This window comes from Bos javanicus, chromosome 2 (genome assembly GCF_032452875.1).
Source record: "Bos javanicus breed banteng chromosome 2, ARS-OSU_banteng_1.0, whole genome shotgun sequence".
NCBI lineage: Eukaryota > Metazoa > Chordata > Mammalia > Artiodactyla > Bovidae > Bos > Bos javanicus.
The window spans coordinates 112,234,305-112,254,787 of NC_083869.1; the positions used below are offsets into that span (position 1 = coordinate 112,234,305).

A 20,483-nucleotide genomic window follows, 5' to 3' on the forward strand; every position below is an offset into this window, starting at 1 on the left:
TCACTTTCTAGCTCTTTGTTTTAAATGTTATTTTAAGGAAATAAAAATTAAATGTTTATTCTAGAAAGGCAATAAAGGGTCTATTTTGAGTACAAATGGTACATTTTAATGACCAGAAATATTTGACCCAGTTACAAGTAAAGCTAAGACAGTCAGTTTATGAGTTCACAGAGTTTGGCCAGATCTATTCATCCAATTTCATATGGATAATTAGGGGGTACAAAAACCAACCTAAGACTGTTCTGTTTTCTCCTTCATTATATGAGCCATTGAGGAGAAAGCAAATGTGGAATTATCGAGGAAGGCTGCGGAGCAATCCTGCCAGAATTCAACAGTTGCTTGCTAATTCTTCACTTGGTCCTAGATAGACTCAATTGGCTATTTTCCTATTAGTAGTTGCTAGTATTTTGTGTTTCAATATGAAGATGGGGCTTTACTGCCAGTAAGAAGCCACAATATGCTTGATCCATCTGAGAGTGGGGGCGGGCGTGTCAGTTAAGCACCACCCTTAGGTCAAGTCTGAGGGGTCCTGTTCTTGTGAAGAAAGACGTACTAGCACACAGCCGTGCCTATTTGCTTGTAAGTCGGTCTATGCTGCTTTCACACTGCAAAGGCAGAGCTGAGAAGTGGAGAGGGAGCCTGTACAATCCACAAAATCATAAACTAGGTCCCATCCAGCTCTTGGCGGAAAAGGTCTGCTGACCCCTGTCCTGGAGGAATTTCTACTGAAGTACTTTCCATAATGTAACAGACCCTGAGCTTCACGGACATGGGTTTCCCCAAATTCACCACTGTCTCCCGAGGTCAACCCGCAATGCCTGGCTAGAAATGCGGCTCAGGACACAGTAGCTGAGTTGATGAAGGAACTGGGTGTACTTGCTCCCAACCCCGAGACCCAGGGCTTACTTACTTGTTGCTGCTGAAGCTTTGGTTCCATCTTCACTGACTTCGATTTTTGCTTTTTGCAAGATGTGAGAAACATGAAGGTTTTCTGACCCTGTTTCCAGAAAATAAAACAGAAACAGCATTTGCTTGATATGCAGGCCACTGGGTTGGGTGAGAGAAGTAATTTTGAAGCCATGGCAAGTTTCAGTCCTTAAAAGGTGCTAGGAGAGGGTGGGATGAATTGAGACAGTAGCATGGCCACATATACATTACCATATGTAAAATAGATAGCCAGTGGGAATTTGCTGTATGACACGTGGGGAGCTCAAACCATGATAACCTAGAGGGATGGCATGGGGTTGGAGGGGGTTCCAGAGGGAGGGACATATGTATACCTATGGCTGATGCATGTTGATGGATGGCAGAAACCAAGACAATATTGTAAAGCAATTATCCTTCAATTAAAAATAAATTTTAAAAAAACCCAAAAATCAAAACAAAGAAGTGTCAGAGGAAGTGACTTCTGACAGTCCCCATGATGGAAGGGTGTAGGGTGACTGTCACTGTGGTGAATTTCAGTCTCTGCTAAGTGGACTGTGACCTCACTTCACAGCAGGGAGTCTAGGACCCCAAGCGTGTTAGTGCCTCTGTCGGTTCAACTCCCATCACTTAAGAATTTTATTAAAAAAATAAAAAGAGCGGAGCTTTAAAAAGGTAATCTAGTTTTCTGGAAGAAGCAAGCCAACAATATTACTTTTCAATTACAGAATCTCACATCCAGAAAAAACATAGCACTTACACACAGGGAACCTGTGGCCCAGAGTGTTAAGAAACTGTCCCCCAGTCACATGGCTCATTAGTGGCAGAGGAAGAGCCCTCTTTTCCTAACAAAAGTCCCTCACTTAAGGGCAGAGCAGTGACAGAGGAGGAGGAGCCAGGCTCAGAAGTGCAGCTAGGCCCCTGGGACCTTCTACTGAACACCCTTTCCTTCTCAGCAAATCTCACCATTCCAGCAACACTCACTGGGGTCAGTTTGAGGAGAATGCAAACAGAAGTTAATGTTGACCCTGATGGGACACAGGTCTGGTGCAAAGGGAGAAAAGTGCTTTTTGTGTTGTCTGCTTTTAAACCGTCTGCACTGGTGCTCGGCTCTAATGTGACTGATCATGAATGAGAGATGCGTTTCCAGGGCCCTCGTCACCTGCACGGTTAAACAGAACGTCTCAGGAGAATTTCTGGCACCTGCTCCTCCCTCGGAACCCCTGTGAACACCCTGTCACAGGTATCTAGTATGTAAGCTACAATGCGTAATCCTGAAGGGGAAAGTGCAGGGTAAAACAGCACTTCCCCGGCTTCACTGGGATGAGGAGCCTTGTTCAAGCAAAGACGCTGACTCTAGGTCTGAGTCAGACCCACGATCGTGAATTTCAGACAGGGTGATGCTAATGCAGCTGGATGAGGGAAGAGAGTTTGGTTAACACGGGATGAGAGTCTCAGAACATCCATGGAGCTGCAGTTTTACCAGGGGAGTCGCGTTAATCCCCACGACAGGTACCCAGGTGTTCACTAAAAGGCAACTGAGGTTGGTACTGAACTATTCTCTTATCACTCAGGGGTAAAAGTACAAAATAGAGCACAAATAATGTTTAAGTCTTGTCTGTGGAAGGAGCTGGCTGTGCTATCAATTAAAAAGACAATGACCAAACATTGAGATATGACTCTAGGGAAAAAAATTACATGTAACTGGCAAATGAAGGGATATCATACCAGCTGTGTCCTAGATGGTGTGGCAAAGGCAATTAATCAGCCTCCTTTGAATTTATATTTCAGATTAATGGGATTGAGATGCCAAAATCCTATTTGCACATACTGGCACCTGCAGTTGTTTGGTGGAAGTTAAGCCATTTGAGAGCTCAAACATTCTTGATCTTGAAAATTTGAAAATACAGGGGAAAATTGTGCATTTGGAAAAAGAAGAGACTAATATCTAATTAAGAGCCAAATTTTTAGGTAATGGAAACAATACATGAAATGTTTCTTTAAATGCATGCAGTCACGTAGGTTTCCCATGAAATGTACATGGGAAATGTAAGGGATGCATGACTCATGCTGATATAAGTGATGGAGGCTCGGCAGCGTCATTCAGTGAGGCATCCAATGAAACCCTGAAGAGTTTCACAGCAACACATCCCTAATGCTGACCTTTTCTTCCTGAACAAATCAGAAACTTGGTTTATAACACACTGTTCAAGTTTAAGAGCAAATTCTAAATTGAACATACTTGTTATTTTTGCAAAATTCGCCTTTGATGGATCAAACATATCAGTGATGCCAAGGACTTTCAGCGGCTCCTTCAAATCTGTCTGTGCTACGGCTGTGAACCTAGCACAAAAGCAGAAAACAGGGGGAACATCATTATAAATGATACAAAATGATATATTCAATGCCAGTGGGAAAAAATGTTTACAAACATGTTTTTAAATGTATACTCTGAACAGTCATATCTTAAATTTTAACCCCAAGATTAAAGTGCCAGGTAAGTAGAGAACGATCCATCTCTCAAACATATATATGGCAAAACGGAACAGTAACAGCAATAGGGGGGTCCTCAACCTCGTGGGCAACAGGCTCCCCATTCTAGCCTGAGGAAGAGCTATGGAAGTACTTTCTCTTATGCTGAATGGGGAGATGCAGGGTTGCGATAGGAAAGAATCTCTGTATTCTCTTACAAGTTAATTGCTAAAGGGATGTTGCCTTTACGCTTAAATTATACCTATTGGCCCATCTCTGGGAACCCTGCCTCTCAGGTAATCAACACTAAGCTAACACACTTTTGTTTAGCTCATAGGAAATAGGCCAGGCCCACCTTTGAATGATTGCAGGGAGGAAGAAATTGACACATCCCCTCTGGAGACTGATGGAAACCAGGAAATGTTCAACTTTACTCCCTCCCTTTTTAGTATAAAAGAAGCCTGAATTCTAACTCAGGCAAGATGGTTCTTTGGGACACTGGTCCACCATCTTAATAGTCTGCTGGCTCTCTGAATAAAGTCGCTATTCCTTGCTCCAGCAACTCATGTCTCTCTCTCTTCCCTTTCTTTTAGAATATTTATTTGGCTGCTCCAGGTCTTAGCCGCGGCACTTGGGATCTTTGATCTTTGTTGCGGCATGTGGGATCTTTAACTGTGGAATGTGGGACCTAGTTCCCTGACCAGGGATTGAACTCAGGCCCCTTGCATTGGGAGGAGGAAGTCTTAGCTATTGGACCACCAGGGAAGCCCCAGCAACTCATCTCTTTATTGGTCTGTTCTTGATGAGCAGTAGACTCGGTAACAGGGTCTTGACAAGTGTTCAGTATTCTACAGTCTTCCCCTGTATCCAACCACAGAACCACCATGGTTATTGGGATTGTGGATGGTCAAAGGGAGGAGATACATTCCTGCTAGTTAAGTGTTTGCATTCTGGAAGCATTTTATCATTAAAACAGGGGTAAACATTAGGAACGATATTCTTTTGCATATGATATGGATTTGTGGGATGCTTGGACTATCTGGCATTATAGCTATACATATGTAAATGTCAGTTATTAAATCTGTCAACAAAAGATGTGTTTACCAGATTTTATCACATCCTGTGGGAGAGCAGCAAGGGTAAGTGAGCAGACCCATCACAGATGGGCTGTAATGGTAATTTACTTACAATTATAATTTATGTACATCACCAGCCTATTCATTTATGGCAAGCATTGCCTTATGCGAAGGCTTATTTTACAACAAAAAACTCTTGGGAGGATTACTATAATACTTATTATGAATATATGCCTCTGATTGCTTATCTCAGTGATTAGAGAATTAAAAGCTATCAGAACTGGAAGGTATACATGTGTGTGTGTTCGATTGTATCCAACGGGCGACCCCATAGATGTAGCCCACCAGGTTCCTCTTGTCCATGGGATTTCTCAGGCAAGAATACTGGAGTGGGTTGCCATTTCCTATGCCAGGGGATTTTCCCGACCCAGAGATCAAACCCTCATCTCCTGCACTGGCAGGTGAATTCCTGACCACTGAGCCACCAGAGAAGCCCCCTATGAACAGTGAGATATACTATAAACCCTTGTAGTGGCACAGCAGCCTGTGGTCTGGTAGAGGGCTTAGTGACCAGGCTGTTTTCTCTGCTTCCCCATCATCATTATCCTGCCACAGAAGAGGCACAGGGATTGAAAACCAACTTCTACAAAAGCATAGCTTTGTCTTCCCACTATGCAATTTCTGCAAAATAAAGTGGGGTTTCATGATGCGTCACCCTTCGGTTGTCCGGTATGTGACACAGTCACTCCCAGGGCTCGAGGGCTCCCGCTGTTTTCTCTTTTAGGAACAGGGGCTACTTACTTGGGCAGGATGACCTGCACTCGCTTGGGCACCATGGTGCTCACCCAGCTGTCGATGGTCTTGGTGCTGATGTGAGGGACAATGGCCGAGAGTGGGACGGAGCTCTCTGTTGGCAGCGCGATCAGCATGCTGATGCTTTCGCCGTGGTAGGGCAGCTCGATGAAGTTGTACCATAGGCCACTGGGGGTGCTTGTAGACCCTAAAGAAATCAGAGGCAGGTTCAGGGCACCCTTGGTGACTTCCAGAAGGGGCATGAGCGGTTGCTGATAGCCAGGGTAGTTTTTTATTTATTTCATTGTGTTGACTTTGGGGCACATACTTTTATCGTTCTCCATTTTTTATATGCCCATTTCCCAAACATGTTTATTCACCTTTTGAATCTTTCAAATCTTCGGGACCTACCATATAGTGTGTGTGTGAGTCGCCCAGTCGCATCCAACTCTTTGTGATGCCATGGACTGGAGCCCACCAGGTTCCTCTGTCCATGGGATTATCCTAGGCAAGAATACTGGACTGGGTTGCCATTTCCGTTTTCAGGGGATCTTCCTCACCCACCCAGGGATCAAATCTGCGTCTCTTACGTCTCCTGCACTGGCAGGCGGGTTCTTTACTGTCTGAGCCACCAGGGAAGCCCCCACCACATACCACATAGGAGGCATCAACAAACACTTCATTTTCAAAGGATGGGCATCCATTGTCCTTTTAATAGTAAGAAGACAACTGATATTCAGGCACCATATGTGTATTTTTAAAAGATGAGAAACAGCTCATTTTCAAAATCGTGATAACATTCAGGTGAGTGTGTCAGGTGGTTGGGTCCTAACTGCTTCGCCTTTTATTTCATTTTTTGTATTATAAGATCTCTAGAAGACAAATAAAGGCCCAGCCACGTTAGTCTACACAGCACTCACTGCTTTCCCCCTTCATTTTCTGTTTTTATGAAAGCTTCCAAAAACAGCTTTCTTAGAAAATAAAAGACAAGGGCAATTATTTTTTCCTTCCCTGGTAAAGAATTCTTTAGTCTAGACATGTCTAGAATGCCTTTGGCCACACTAAATCTAAGCAGAATTAAACCAGATCACAAGGCATGTAGAATACAGTGCTTTGTAAGAAGTCGACCTGTATCAGATGGATGAAGGGGTGAATGTGAGCTGCCTAAGCATGATTCTTTTGGTGGAGCCTCTGTGTGTGTGAAGGAGTTATGGCAGGGGGTGTAGTAAACAGCTTCCCCTGTTTAGGGTCCACTCTGTGCCAGGCCCACACCAATTATGCCAACACATTTAGAATCTACAGCACCCCACAAAGTAGATTTAAGCAGTCTTATTTTACAGCTGTGAAAGTGAAAGTGTTAGTCACCCAGTCATGTCTGACTTTGCAACCCCATGGACTGTAGCCAGCCAGGTTCCTCTGCCCATGGGATTCTCCCAGTAAGAATACTGGAGTGGGCTGTCATTCCCTTCTCCAGGGGATCTTCCTGACTAAGGGATCGAACATGGGTCTCCTGCATCGCAGGCAGATTCTTTACCATCTGAGCCACCAGGGAAGAATTTTATAGCTAAGGAGGCTACAATTAGAGACACTAACTTGTCAAGAAGGGACACGTGGCTGAGAAGTGGAGCAGAGCTCCATAATGACTCAGTACGTCTAAACCCAAAGGTGCTCCTCCTTCACTCCCAGACTCCCTACTCATTCTTCATCCATTCCGGTAATTACCATGAGGGCTTTCTGATAGTTTATGGTACCCGTGCTTACTAATAAAGACCCAAGAGTGATTTAAACCAGCACTTCTCACAAAGTCATCTAGAGAACACATAGCCTGCAAGACACCTGGTAGACAAAACGAATTCCACATCCCAGGAAGCTCCGGACACTTGATCCTTCTTGCACATCCATAATACACAACAGTCCAAGAAAGGCTCTGAGAGGTCCTGAAGAAAACTGTTTAACTCTAGTTATTCCCAGGTTTCCTAAATTTATTTGATCTCAGAATCCTTTTATCCCACGTGAAGGGGCTTCCCTAGCAGCTTGGTGGTAAAGATTCTGCCTGCCAAGGCAGGAGACAATTCCTGGGCTCAATTCCTGGGTCTGGAAGACTCTGGAGAATGAAATGGCTGCCCACTCCAGTATCCTTGCCTGGAGAATCCCATGGACAGAGGAGCCTGGTGGGCTATAGTCCATGGGGTCACAAAGGGCTGGACATGACTTAGTGACTACATAACAACAACAATCCCATGTGAAACATTCAAAACAAAACTAAGCAGGACAACTGAGGATCGCCCATCAGAGAGAGCACGAGTGCAGTCATGGCGGGTGTTGGGGAGAAGCCCAGGGCGGGGGTGTGGGGCCCAGAGGGGCCACGAGCATCCCAGGAAAAGAGCCTTCCACAGAGTATGCCTGAGCACCCCAAGAAACCTTCACCTTAGCCACGCAATGGGACAGCTGTAAGAGTCAACTACGTGAATGGAAACCCAGCATTTCTAGATTATGTGGAATTCTGAAATGTTTTCTTGAACACTTCCAACTTTAGAAGAAGACCTCGGTGATCCTGGTGAGGTTCCTTAACCTCTGTGCGCCTCCTGGTTTGGAGAACAGAGAGATCAAGAAAACAAAAAGTGTGAAAACATGTAACCAACCAGGTCCTACTGTAACAGCACAGGGAACTCTGCTCAATGTTAAGTGGCAGTCTGGAGCGGGGACTTGACGGAGAGCGGATACATGTATATGTATATGTATATGGTCGAGTCCCTTTGCTGCCCACCTGAAACTATCCCAACGTTGTTAATCAGCTATACTCTAATATAAAATAAAAAGTTAAAAAGTGTGTAGCCCACAAGATCATTGTGAGGATGAATGAAGCCATATACAAGGTACTCAGCGGGGTTTCCCTGGTGGCTTAGTGGTAAAGAACTCACCTGCCGATGCAGGAGGCATGGGTTTGATCTCTGGCTTGGGAAGATCCCCTGGAGGAGGAAATGGCAACTCACTCCAGTATTCTTGCCTGGGAAAAATCCCATGGACAGAAGAGCCTGGCGGGCTATACAGTCCATGGGGTCGCAGAATTGGACACAACTTAGTGATTAAACAAGGTTCCCAGCAGGGCCCGGCCATGGTGGGTGCCCAGTGAATGCTGGGCCCCTCTTCCTCCTCCTCTGAATGACCAAGAAGGACAAAACATTTAAGGATAAGAGAAAAGAGAAAGTGAGTTTCTCTCGTGATCTTCACTTGACTGTTTTTGGGGGATGACCTTTGCTAATCGCTGCATCTGAGACAAGGAACTTCAGTAAGCCCTTTCTCCAGATAGGGGTTGGGAGGGAGGTCCTGATGAAGGAAGAGACTGCGAACTTTGATACATAGTGAAGTGAAGTGAAAGTCGCTCAGTCCTGTCTGACTCTTTGTGAGAGAGACTGCGAACTTTGATACATAGTGAAGTGAAATGAAAGTCGCTCAGTCGTGTCCGACTCTTTGTGACCCCATGAACTATATAGTCCACGGAATTCTCCAGGCCAGAACGCTGGAGTGGGTAGCTTTTCCCTTCTCCAGGCGATCTTCCCAACCCAGGGACTGGACCCAGGTCTCCCGCATTGCAGGGGAATGCTTTACCAGATGAGCCACAAGGGAAGCCCAAGAATACTGGAGTGGGTAGCCTATCCCTTCTCCAGTGGATTTTCCTGACCCAGAAATCAAACCAGGGTCTCCTGCCATTGCAGGCAGATTCTTTACCAACTGAGCTATCAGGGTATGTAAGAAACACCTTTAGCTGTGTGTGTGTGAGTGGTTCGGTCCTATCTGACTCTTTGTGACTCTATAGACTGTAGTTTGCCAGGATCCTCTGTCCATGGAATTCTCCAGGAAAGAATGAGTGGGTAGTCATTCCCTTCTCCAGGAGATCTTCCCAATGCAGGGATCGAACCTGGGTCTCCCGCATTGCAGGCAGATTCCTTACCGTATGAGCCACCAGTAATATGACAAAATGGTGAAGCTCTTAGAATACATGACACTACAGGAGGACATGACAGGCTCTCCTTGAGGAAGAACTATTCGAGCAATTCGTGAGTCACTTGGTGTCTCCTGTTCCCACCATATGCTTCTGCCTGTGGAACTGCCCAGGCACCTGGGGTGCTGGTCTCAGCTCAGGACACACGTGGACCTCACTCTCACCCAGGTTCTGTCTCAGGGCTGCCGGAGAATCCAAGATGAGATTCTGTGTCTTTCCCCTGCATCATAAAATGGTCTCAGCAGAAACTGAAAATGATGGGAAAGAGAAAAAAAACAACAACAAACCACTTCCTAATAAACCTTTTAATTCTCAAAGAAAACATTAGGTTCCTATGCTGGTAGAGCTCATTTTTGGAAACTGTGAAATCTGGGAAGTTGCTAATAAAGGACTGCTCCGTTGCATGAAATAAGGACCCGGAGGTGTTCATTAACCACTTCTAGAAGTGTTTTCTGTTCTGGTGAGAATCAGGGTCATGAAAAATGAAGTTATGAGCTGGAATGTGTTTTAGGTGGGGCGAGAGCTGCTACTTCTACCAGGGAATCCAGCCTCGAGGGGATACATCGTTAACTGATCAGTAAGGTGAATAACAGCTAATCAATTTGCATCTAGTCGCTCAAAGCTGCCTGATGTTCCATTTCTCCCTGGCCCCACTTCTCATCACAGGAGCAGATGACAAATGTCAGCTAGGAAGACTCCATAGATAGCCCCCTTCCACGCTTATCTTTGCTTGTGGAAAGTGAAAGTGAAAGTGTTAGTTGCTCAGTCGTGTCCGACTCTGTGACCCCAGGGACTGTAGCCCACCAGGCTCCTTTGTCCACAGAATTCTCTAGGAAATAATCCTGGAGTGGGTAGCCATTCAAGGGATCTTCCTGATCCAGGTATCAAACCCAGGTCTCCTGCGCTGCAGGCAGATTCTTTATCGTCTGAGCCACCAGGGTTAAAAAACACTTTTCCTCTCTGTCCACCCAATCATGGAAGTACCGCTTTCATAGCATGGTTTTACAGAGGGCAAAGGTTAAAGACACAATTATCTGGAGTCAGAGGACCTGGATTCAAACCCTGGCTCCAACACACTAGCTCTGGGACTTGGGCAAGTTCCTGAACTCCAAGTCTCAGTTTCTCTGTCTGTAAAATGGGATGACAGTACCCACCTTACACAGCTGTTGTGAAAATCAAATGAGATAACTCGTGCCTGCAGCTCAGCCCAGTGGCTGCACACAGCAAAAAGCCTTCATCTATGGGTATGAGCAGCTTTGTAAGATACTTTACTTCCTGAGTGCCAGAACTGATCCATCAGGAGAAACCACACCTGCTTCAGTGGGGCACAGCTCCTGGGTGGAATGAACCAGGCGAGGAAGGGGCATCTAGGGATTTTGTGTCAAAGCAGGGAGCCTGTTGCCATCCCAGACCTCTTTCTGCCCCAGACCCTCCATCCTTTAACATCTGGGAAGCAGACTGAGTGTTCTCCAGTGAGGAAAATTCCTGGAGTATATAGAGATGTGAATGGAGCAGCCCCATTCATTCTAAAGAGAAGGGAAAAGGTGAAAGAGGGAAAAATCAGTTTTTTCTTTTAGATGAATGAAAGTGAAAATGTTAGTTGCTTGGTGTGTCTGACTCTTTGTGACCCCCATGGACTGTAGCCCACCAGGCTCCTCTGTCCATGGGATTCTCCAGGCAAGAATACTGGAGCAGGTTGCCAGTTCCTTCTCTAGGGCATCTTTCCAATCCAGGGATCAAACCCGCATCTCCTGTATTCCCTACATTGCAGGCGGATTCTTTACTGCTGAGCCACTAGAGAAGCCCTCTTAGATGAATGGCGATCCAGAAAATCTTTTAATGAACAGGCAAAGAATCAAACCTTGAAAATACAGAGAAGATATAGAACTTTCTGTAGGTGGTGCTTTGCGGATGGTCTGGTTTTTCTGGAAAGCCCTGTAAAGTACTCTGATTCCTACTTTAAGTCCTATAATGGAGGAGATAACCACGGTTCTTAAGTGTTAAGAGCCCTTCTCAGCCTGTAAAATAGACAGAATATTTTAAATATTCAGTATCAAGAAATCCTTGTAGATGAAAGTCCGTCTAATTACTTCTACTACAAGCAGCTTTGTGGATTTCGGAGTTCTTAAGGAACTGTTCAGGCTATTCTTAAGTAGAAATCGAAATATATATTTGAGAAAAAGAAGCACACGATCCACTGTACATGGTAGTCTACAATCGGGCTGCAATGGAAAGGGAGTCTGGGGAGAGTTGATGGAGAAGGAGATGTGGTTTGAGCAACTGGGTTGAGTACTGGTGCCATTTGTTGGGCAAAGGAACACTGTGGGGAGAAGCAGATGGTGAGGGCAATAGCGTGTCTACCTGCGGGACGAGAACTTGGTAGACAACTAAGCGGACATGTCATATGGACACACAGGTACAAGCCATAAGCTCCGAGGAGAGTGGAAGCTGGAAACATACTGGGTATTCACAGAACACACATGCACATGTTCATATACATGTATGTCTGGATTCTTCTGTGGTCTTTTTCAAAATAAGTGAGTCTCTTAAGTCTAAATTCATAGCAATAAAAATAAAAAACTTGTTAACAACTTTGACTCAGCAATTCCTATCCAAGGAAATTGCCTTTATTGAATTATTAATTTATTCATTTGGCCATGCTGCATGGTTTGTGGGATCTTATTTCCTTGACCAGGAATCAAACCCGGGGCCCTGGCAGTGGAAGCACAGCATCCTAACCACTGAACCACCAGGGAATTCCCAAGGAAATTATCTCTAGCAGTTCCAACACAAACATCTAAAGATTCATGTGCAAGAATGCTCATTCTAGTGCTGTCACAGAAAAAAAGTAAATGGCTATCCAGAGGATACTATGATATGCGGAATGCTATGTAGCTGATAAAAGGATCAAGCAGATCCAAAGAAATGACATAAAGTTTTCCAAGGGAGATTGTCTAATAAAAAAGGTTACTGAATAGAAATTATAGTGTAATCCCATGTATGCAAAAAGTTGCACAGACATTTTATATACCCACCGAAAAGGTCTCAAATGATACACCAAACACTTAATAGGAGTTTTTATACTAGAAAGGGGATTATTTTTTTTCTACCTTACATACTGTTATGTTTGAAGATTTTGTAATGAGTGTGAAATATACTTCCACTAATTTTAAAGCTTTTTTTTAATGGAAAAATTTCTGCCCTCAAAGTACTTACAGTTTATAGAACGTAAGTCAGAAGGGTTTTCCCCTCTTATTTCCATCCTCTCCCTTACTGTTTTATTAAGTGAATCCTCTCAGAGACCTTGACATCTCGGGTGAAAAGTCAGGAAGGCTGATAAATGGGTAAATGGAACAGCAATGTTCCAGCAAAGTGACCAAGGATGGCTCAGCTTGGCTGAGGCCCACGAGAAGCTGGGCAGCAGGCACCAGAGGCCATGTGAGTGACCAACTGCCAGGACCGCCTGCCTCCCAGCCCTGGCTGGTCATGTGGTCAGACAGTGATGAGACAGGCAGGAAATGGGTGACCCGCTGGGCAGTCTGCTGTCATGAAAACAAATGCCTGCCTGCGGCCACCATGGACTATTGGGCTTTCTTCACAAGACAAACTGGCCCCCTCTTTCCATGAAAAGCTGCCTTGCCGGCCCAATGGGGAAACCTGGGAACAGACAATGCCATGGAAGGCCCTGGGTTCCAATCCCAGGTAAAGAAAGTGGGGCAGGAAGGACGGCCCTGGGCCACTTGCAGTGTTGACTTGGGAGGGAACAGGACCGTCAGGACTTTCATGGTCTGCTCTGAATTCAGCACAGGTGAGTCAGGGTCCAACGGCTAACAGGCAGGACACCAAACAGGGCAATTAAATTCATGGAGGGACCATTTAGGAAGCAAGGGGAGAACACAGAGGAGTCATAGAATGGTACCCTGGACCACAAACCTGAGCACCATTACCAGCCCTAGGCGGGGAGGGCTGAGGGGAGGAGGTGTTGGCCCAGAGACAAAGGGCCCTAGGGCAGGTCCTGACAGCGGGAGACCTTGCCTGGAGGGATGAGGCGGCCCGGTGATGCAGGGAGAGCCCTGGAGTGCCAGTGCCTGACCCTGCCCTCCCCCTTTACTCCACCACCTGCTGGTTCACCCCATCAGCCAACCAACAGGAAGCCCAGGGGCAAGGAAACCCACTGATGCGGACTCCTGGGGGCTCAGAAGGGAATGAAGGAACATGATCAGAGAAGGCGGGGAAGAGATTCCCCACACTAAGAATGTATTTGTCTCGCTTTCTGTAAAGCACACACATATTCTTAGATAAATTAGTTCTTAATTGAGAAGCCACCTGGAGATGTAACTCCCTCCCAGGAAACATCCTATATGTTCAAGAAATTCCTACGAATATAAACATTTTGCTCTTCATGGGAATGTCTACAGAAGCCTTGCATTTGAATCTTTCCTGACTTATTCGTTATTTTTCAGCAATAGAAATATACAGTGAGGCCCTCTCCAATTTGGTTTATTAGAATGTACAAATACTGATCTAAAACAAAATAGCTTTTCTTCGGATAGGAGCTAGAGGCAATTCTAGTTTTCCGAAAGATGTCTTCCTAGGAAACGTAACCTGCAAGTGATTTATAGACAAAATGAGCCTTCTATTTTTTTTTTTTGCCTTCTATTTTTAAAATTTTATTTATTTGCTTTTTTTTTTTGGCCATGCTGCGTGGCTTGTGGGATTTTAGTTCTCTGACCAAGGACTGAACCCATGAGAGTGTGGAGAGAGTGGTTAGGACTCTGGACTGCCAGGGAATTCCCAAGAGATTTTTATTCTCCTCAGTTTCTTTGCATGACACCTTTCTGTAGGACTTTTAAATACATATTATCTTTAAAAAAATGTACTGAGTGGGCGACAAAATACCACCTGGAAGCTTAATAGATGACAAGAGGAAGAAAAGTGACTGCTTATTGCGTCCCTCCCGTGAGTCATTCCTTACTCTAAAGAATTAGGCAGCTAGAGACATGAAGAGAAGTGCCTGATCTAATACACACTGTATATGCAAACGCAGTGCTTGGGACCCACACATCCACATACAGATTGGAGACATGAAGGTTAACTTACAAATGAAAAGGTAGTTTAACTGGACCACAAGTATTTCAATGAAAGCAGGTTTATCAAATAATCACCAGCCTTAGTTCTCTGTGGTAATGAGGCAGAAATAGGTCATTCCCCACCCCCACCCCCCCGGCTATAAAACTGACATATGCTCATTTAAAAAATTTTCAAACTCAAAGCAAAAATAATCATTTGAAATACTACCACTTAACATCTTATTGAACATCCTCCAAGACATGACTGTATGAATATATAGAAAGTATTTTACATAAACGAGATGAAACAGCATCTGCTGTTCTGTAACTTGTTTTCTGAAATCAACCACATATTATATAACTTTCTACTTACATAAATCTAATTGTCATGTGTGTTCCACTACATGTACGTGTATAGCTTCTAGTTGTTTGCCAGTGTGTGATTATCTTCAGATTATAAATTCCTTGGTGTGAAACTGTTGGGGCACAGCTTCTAGGAAGTCAGTCAGACCACAGTCCCCCCAGCCCCACAGCACTCAAGGGCGCCCATGTGCCCGCACACCAGAGTCATGACTGGGCTGGCCTTGTCAACTTTTGCAATTTTTGCTAATCTGATCAGTGGAAAAGAAATCTAATTTTTACTTTCATTTTTAATTTGGTATTGTAAGATTGCTAATGATGAGTTGACAACGCATTCATACGTTTACTGTCCATTTATACTTCTTGGGTCCTAAATTGCCCTTTTATCCTTAAATTTCAACCTAAAAGGGATGCATGTGTTACATACTAATACATGTTGCTGTTTAGTCGCTAAGTGGTGTCCCACACTTTCATGACCCCACGGACTGTAGCCCACCAGGCTCCTCTGTCCATGGGATTTCCAGGCAAGAATACTGGAGGGGGTTGCCATTTCCTTCTCCAGGGTATCTTCCCAACCCAGGAATCAAACCCACGTCTCCTGCAGTGGCAGGCAGATTCTTTACCACTGAGCCATCAGGAAAGCCCACAGTAATACATAACCTTTGTAAATAATGCCAAGACTTACCATGAGCTCTTAAAAAATCCTGCCCTCCCCTCCCCTGTGCTTTTTAAAAACTGAGAAGGCAGACTGCCCCTGAACTTAGTGACAGCACTCAAGGGCCTTTCCATGGCTGGCACATTCTACAACACAGCCTCACCCAGGGTGAACTTACCGCAGCGGAACACAGAGAGCTGGGCCAGCATGGGCACTTGGTAGGATTTCCCATCAGCTGCCACAAATGTGCGCTTCTTGGTGTTCTCAGGCAGAAACCGTGATCTCCACAAACCCTTAAAATACACTGCGTTGACCAGGACCAGTCTGGTGAGGACGCCGTTGAGAAGATCTGGGGACAGCAGATTGTCGATCATACCTGTGCAGGCAGAGAACAGACATGGAGGACACTTGGGACCGGCCATCCATTAGCGGGCAAAGGCAGCTGAGGGGTCAGGGGGAATGAAAAAATCTAACAAGTTTTAAGATTCAAAGAGTTTTAAAAGACCTTTCACAATATCCTCTTGTCCTTCTAATTGTTTTCCTCACTAAAAATTAAAAGCTGAAAAAAAAATTAAAAATCAGTGAACTAGAAAAGACTTCAGAGACCCTCTATTTAGAGTCACCAAACTTTTCTTCAAGAAATTCTTTTAAAGTTGTAGGATATAAGAGCAACATACTAAAAATCTCTGTTTCTGTACACTCAGAATGACCAATTAAAAAATAAAATGAGAACAAATCCACTTATAATAGCATCAAAAATAATCAAAGGAATATATCTGATAAAAGCACAAGACAAGAACACTGAACCAGAGATCAAATTGCCAACATCCACTGGATCATAGAAAAAGCAAGAGAGTTCTAGAAAAACATCTATTTCTGCTTTATTGACTATGCCAAAGCCTTTGACTGTGTGGATCACAATAAACTGTGGAAAATTCTGAAAGAGATGGGAATACCAGACCACCTGATCTGCCTCTTGAGAAATTTGTATGCAGGTCAAGAAGCAACAGTTAGAACTGGACATGGAACAACAGACTGGTTCCAAATAGGAAAAGGAGTACGTCAAGGCTGTACATTGTCACCCTGTTTATTTAACTTATATGCAAAGCACATCATGAGAAACGCTGGACTGGAAGAAACACAAACTGGAATCAAGATTGCCAGGAGAAATATCAATAACCTCAGATATGCAGATGACACCACCCTTATGGCAGAAAGTGAAGAGGAACTAAAAAGCCTCTTGATAAAAGTGAAAGTGGAGAGTGAAAAAGTTGGCTTAAAGCTCAACATTCAGAAAACAAAGATCATGGCATCTGGTCCCACCACTTCATGGGAAATAGATGGGGAAACAGTGGAAACAGTGTCAGACTTTATTTTTCTAGGCTCCAAAATCACTACAGATGGTGACTGCAGCCATGAAATTAAAAGACGCTTACTCCTTGGAAGGAAAGTTATGACCAACCTAGATAGCATATTCAAAAGCAGAGACATTACTTTGCCAACAAAGGTCCGTCTAGTCAAGGCTATGGTTTTTCCTGTGGTCATGTGTGGATGTGAGAGTTGGACTGTGAAGAAGGCTGAGCACCGAAGAATTGATGCTTTTGAACTGTGGTGTTGGAGAAGACTCTTGAGAGTCCCTTGGACTGAAAGGAGATCCAACCAGTCCATTCTGAAGGAGATCAGCCCTGGGATTTCTTTGGAAGGAATGATGCTGAAGCTGAAACTCCAGTACTTTGGCCACCTCATGCGAAGAGTTGACTCACTGGAAAAGACTCTGATGCTGGGAGGGATTGGGGGCAGGAGGAGAAGGGGACGACAGAGGATGAGATGGATGGATGGCATCACTGACTCAATGGATGTTGAGTCTCAGTGAACTCCGGGAGTTGGTGATGGACAGGGAGGCCTGGCATGCTGCGATTCATGGGGTCGCAAAGAGTCGGACACGACTGAGCGACTTATGTGATCTGATGTGATAACTAATTCCCTATAAGCCCGTTTTAAGAACATTTTGCTGCTGCTGCGTCACTTCAGTCGTGTCCGACTCTGTGCGACCCCATAGACAGCAGCCCACCAGGATCCCCCGTCCCTGGGATTCTCCAGGCAAGAACACTGGAGTGGGTTGCCATTTCCTTCTCCAGTGCATGAAAGTGTAAAGTGAAAGTGAAGTTGCTCAGTTGTGTCCGACTCTTAGCGACCCCATGGACTGTAGCCTACCAGGCTCCTCTGTCCATGGGATTCTCCAGGCAAGAGTACTGGAGTGGGGTGCCATTGCCTTCTCCGTAAGAACATTTTACTTATCCTCATAAGCTATACTCATTAATTCATTTCTGTGTTTGATAATAACTGACATGTATGACTGCCATTGAGGGCTTTGGTTGGTACAAGATAAACTGGTGTCATGTTGATTTGTTTTAACTCTTGGGTTGATTTAATCCCAGTTAAAAATAAAGGAACATTTCAGCCTATGCAATGTTATCAAAGCTAAATGCTTAATTTCTCTTAAGATTTTAGGAATGTGGAGCATTAGTTTGGAATCCCTGGTTATTACAAAGCTACTTAAAGAAGAGGTAGGACTAAAATCGGTGTCTATATTGATGGGTCAGGGATCCGTCTAGGCTCATATTACAGAGATTAAAAAGAACCAGGGTCTGTCTGTACGAAAAAACTATTTGTTAAGGAAGAGCTCTTCACAAGACATCGGGGTGGTCCAGCTTGTTTGTGCAGGAGTGAAGGAGCAAACATAGCTGTTGTGGTTTCAGGATGCTCTTGTGAATGCATGAAGATCCCCCTCAAGTGCCATCTCTGCCTGAAGCTTTGGATTTTCATTTAGGTTCCTTTTGCTTGGCGTTTAAAGATTCAACTGTGTGTTGGTGTGTGTGTGCACCTGTGTATGTGTGTGTATCTGTCTCTCTGAGTGTGTACAGGTTTAAGAGAGATCACTAATACCAAAACTATTAAAAATGAGTTCACTGTAGCTTTTAATCCAAAAAGTACCTAATATAAATGCCTGTTACAATACCTTAAACGGTGGGAATAAAACCAACAGCTTCTGAAGAAGCAAGACTATCTAATTCAGCAGAGAGAGCTTTAAGTCCTTTTAGATGAAGCTCAAGAAGACTCAGATGGACAATAAACAGATGTTTATGTGAGTCATGGTTAAGAAGCACACCAGGATGGATACCCTGACCCGCAGGGTTCTCTTAAGTCAGTCAGTGTCATCACTGTTCTTTACTTACACCAGGGGGCGCCAACGCCCCCTTATAGCAGGATCTGCAAGAACACAAGCGCTATAAAGAGCCATTTTTCTATGCAAGCGGCCTCTGTGAACACTGGATCCTGTGGGAAGGAAGTGAGAATTCTGTGCTCCAGCAAGTCGGTTTCCCAATAGCTGTGTCTTGCCTTCGCTGGGACCATTATCCATCCAGTCCAACTCCTACATACCTTTGAGATACAGCTCAATGGTCCCCTCTTAGAACTCTTGTCTGACCCTCCTCCCATCTCCCAGGAGTTTCCATAAAACCCAATGCTCAGCACTATTGTTACACTGCAGCATTTTATTCTAACCAAATGTAACATCTGTCTCCCTCAACTAAACTGTGAGCTGTACAAGAGCAAGCACCCTGTCATCAATTATTGAAAAATCACACCTAAGACGCTACGTTCACTCTTCTGTCGGTGCATACCAAGAGTCTGAAGCAATCTCTTCTGCCCTTTTTCCTGAGACAGATAAAGCCTCTTACGGCCACTAGGTTTAGGCTTGCTCAGTGGTAAAGAACCTGCCTGCCGATGCAGGAGACACAGGTTCAATCCCTGGGTCAGGAAATTCCCCTGGAGAAGGAAATGGCAACCCACTCCAGTATTCTTGCCTAGCAAATCCCAGGGACAGAGGAGCCTAGTGGGCTACAGTCCGGGGCAGGGGGGGGGTGGTCACAAAAGGGTCAGATGCAACCTAGCAATTAAACAAGAACACTGCTACTGGTAGAACTGAGATATAATAAGGGAGCACAAAGAAATAAGGAGAAAAAAATGCATGGTTTAGAGGCAAGGAGGGACCTGCCATCAATAATTGTCATGAACATGCATCCATCATCTATCCACGCATTCATTCTTTGATGCCTGCCTACCATGTGCCAGGGATTCTTTTAGGTAAGAAAACAAAACAAAAATAAACCCTGTCCCTCAAAAAGCTATAGATTAGAGGGAGGTGGAGGCTGACATAAGTGACTTGGAAATACAATTGTAATAAATATCCTGCAGTAAAAGTATGGATACTTAAGGATGTGAGGGCAAGTAAGAGGGGGATGCGATCTGGTCAGTGAGATCAGGGATGGGTGGGCTCCTTGAGGAAGTATTACATGAACCCACAGCTGTAAAAATAGCTCACATTTGCTGAACATTATTTCTAAAGTGTCAACTTTAAATGCCTTATGAGTATTATTCATATTCCCATAACAGCCTTAATGTTATTACAAGAATTCTAGTAGGCACCACTGTCTTTTTTTTCCTTCCGTCTTTCTTTTTTTGGCTGCACCATGAGGCTGGCAGGATCTTAGTTCCCCCACCGGGGATCGAACCCGTGACCTCGGCAGTGAAAGCACTGAGTCCCAATCACTGGACGTCGGGGAAGTCCTGTACCACTATTATATCATCTTCCCATTTTACAGAGGAGGATGCTGAGGCACAGGGAGGTTAAGTAACCGGCCTGAGGTTACACGGCCAGTAGGTGGCAGAACTGATATTCAAACTAGGCACTTAAGCTTGTAAGGGCTATGCCATTCATGAGATAGTGTGAAATGAACAGGCCAGGGGCTACTGGGGAGAGAAAGCATTCCAGGAAGCAGGATGCACGAGGGTGTCTGTGATTGGAGACAGGATGGCCGAGAGATTGGGAGGGGGCCCGCGTGGCTGGGTCCGAGGCCATGGAGAGGGTGTCCCAGGCAAGCCGTCACCATATCCCTGGCACACTGGAAAGTCTCCCCCACCCTCTGCAGGGCAGGATCTGTCATCTCCACGTGGTGGTCTTCCACATGTGGACTGATTCACCTCCAGTGTCTCTCTGAGACTTCGCATGTAGCCAAGTGCCTCTGAGTGGGGCCGTCTGAAAATCTGTAGGAGTGTTTCTGGCTGAGTGG

At 44.8% G+C, this 20,483-nt stretch overlaps 1 protein-coding gene across 2 annotated transcripts in view; it reads right to left on the reverse strand.

The window, feature by feature from the left end:
• The window catches only part of SERPINE2 (serpin family E member 2), a 70,427-nt gene that overhangs the window by 3,999 nt on the left and 45,945 nt on the right, over positions 1–20,483 (reverse strand). For both annotated transcript variants that reach the window (XM_061386477.1, XM_061386469.1), the window contains exons 4-7: positions 15,530–15,727; positions 5,274–5,472; positions 3,167–3,267; positions 911–997 (exon numbers count right to left, since the gene is read on the reverse strand). In XM_061386477.1, the coding sequence (XP_061242461.1) occupies positions 911–997; positions 3,167–3,267; positions 5,274–5,472; positions 15,530–15,727 (585 nt within the window). The remainder of the gene's footprint in view (positions 1–910; positions 998–3,166; positions 3,268–5,273; positions 5,473–15,529; positions 15,728–20,483) is intronic.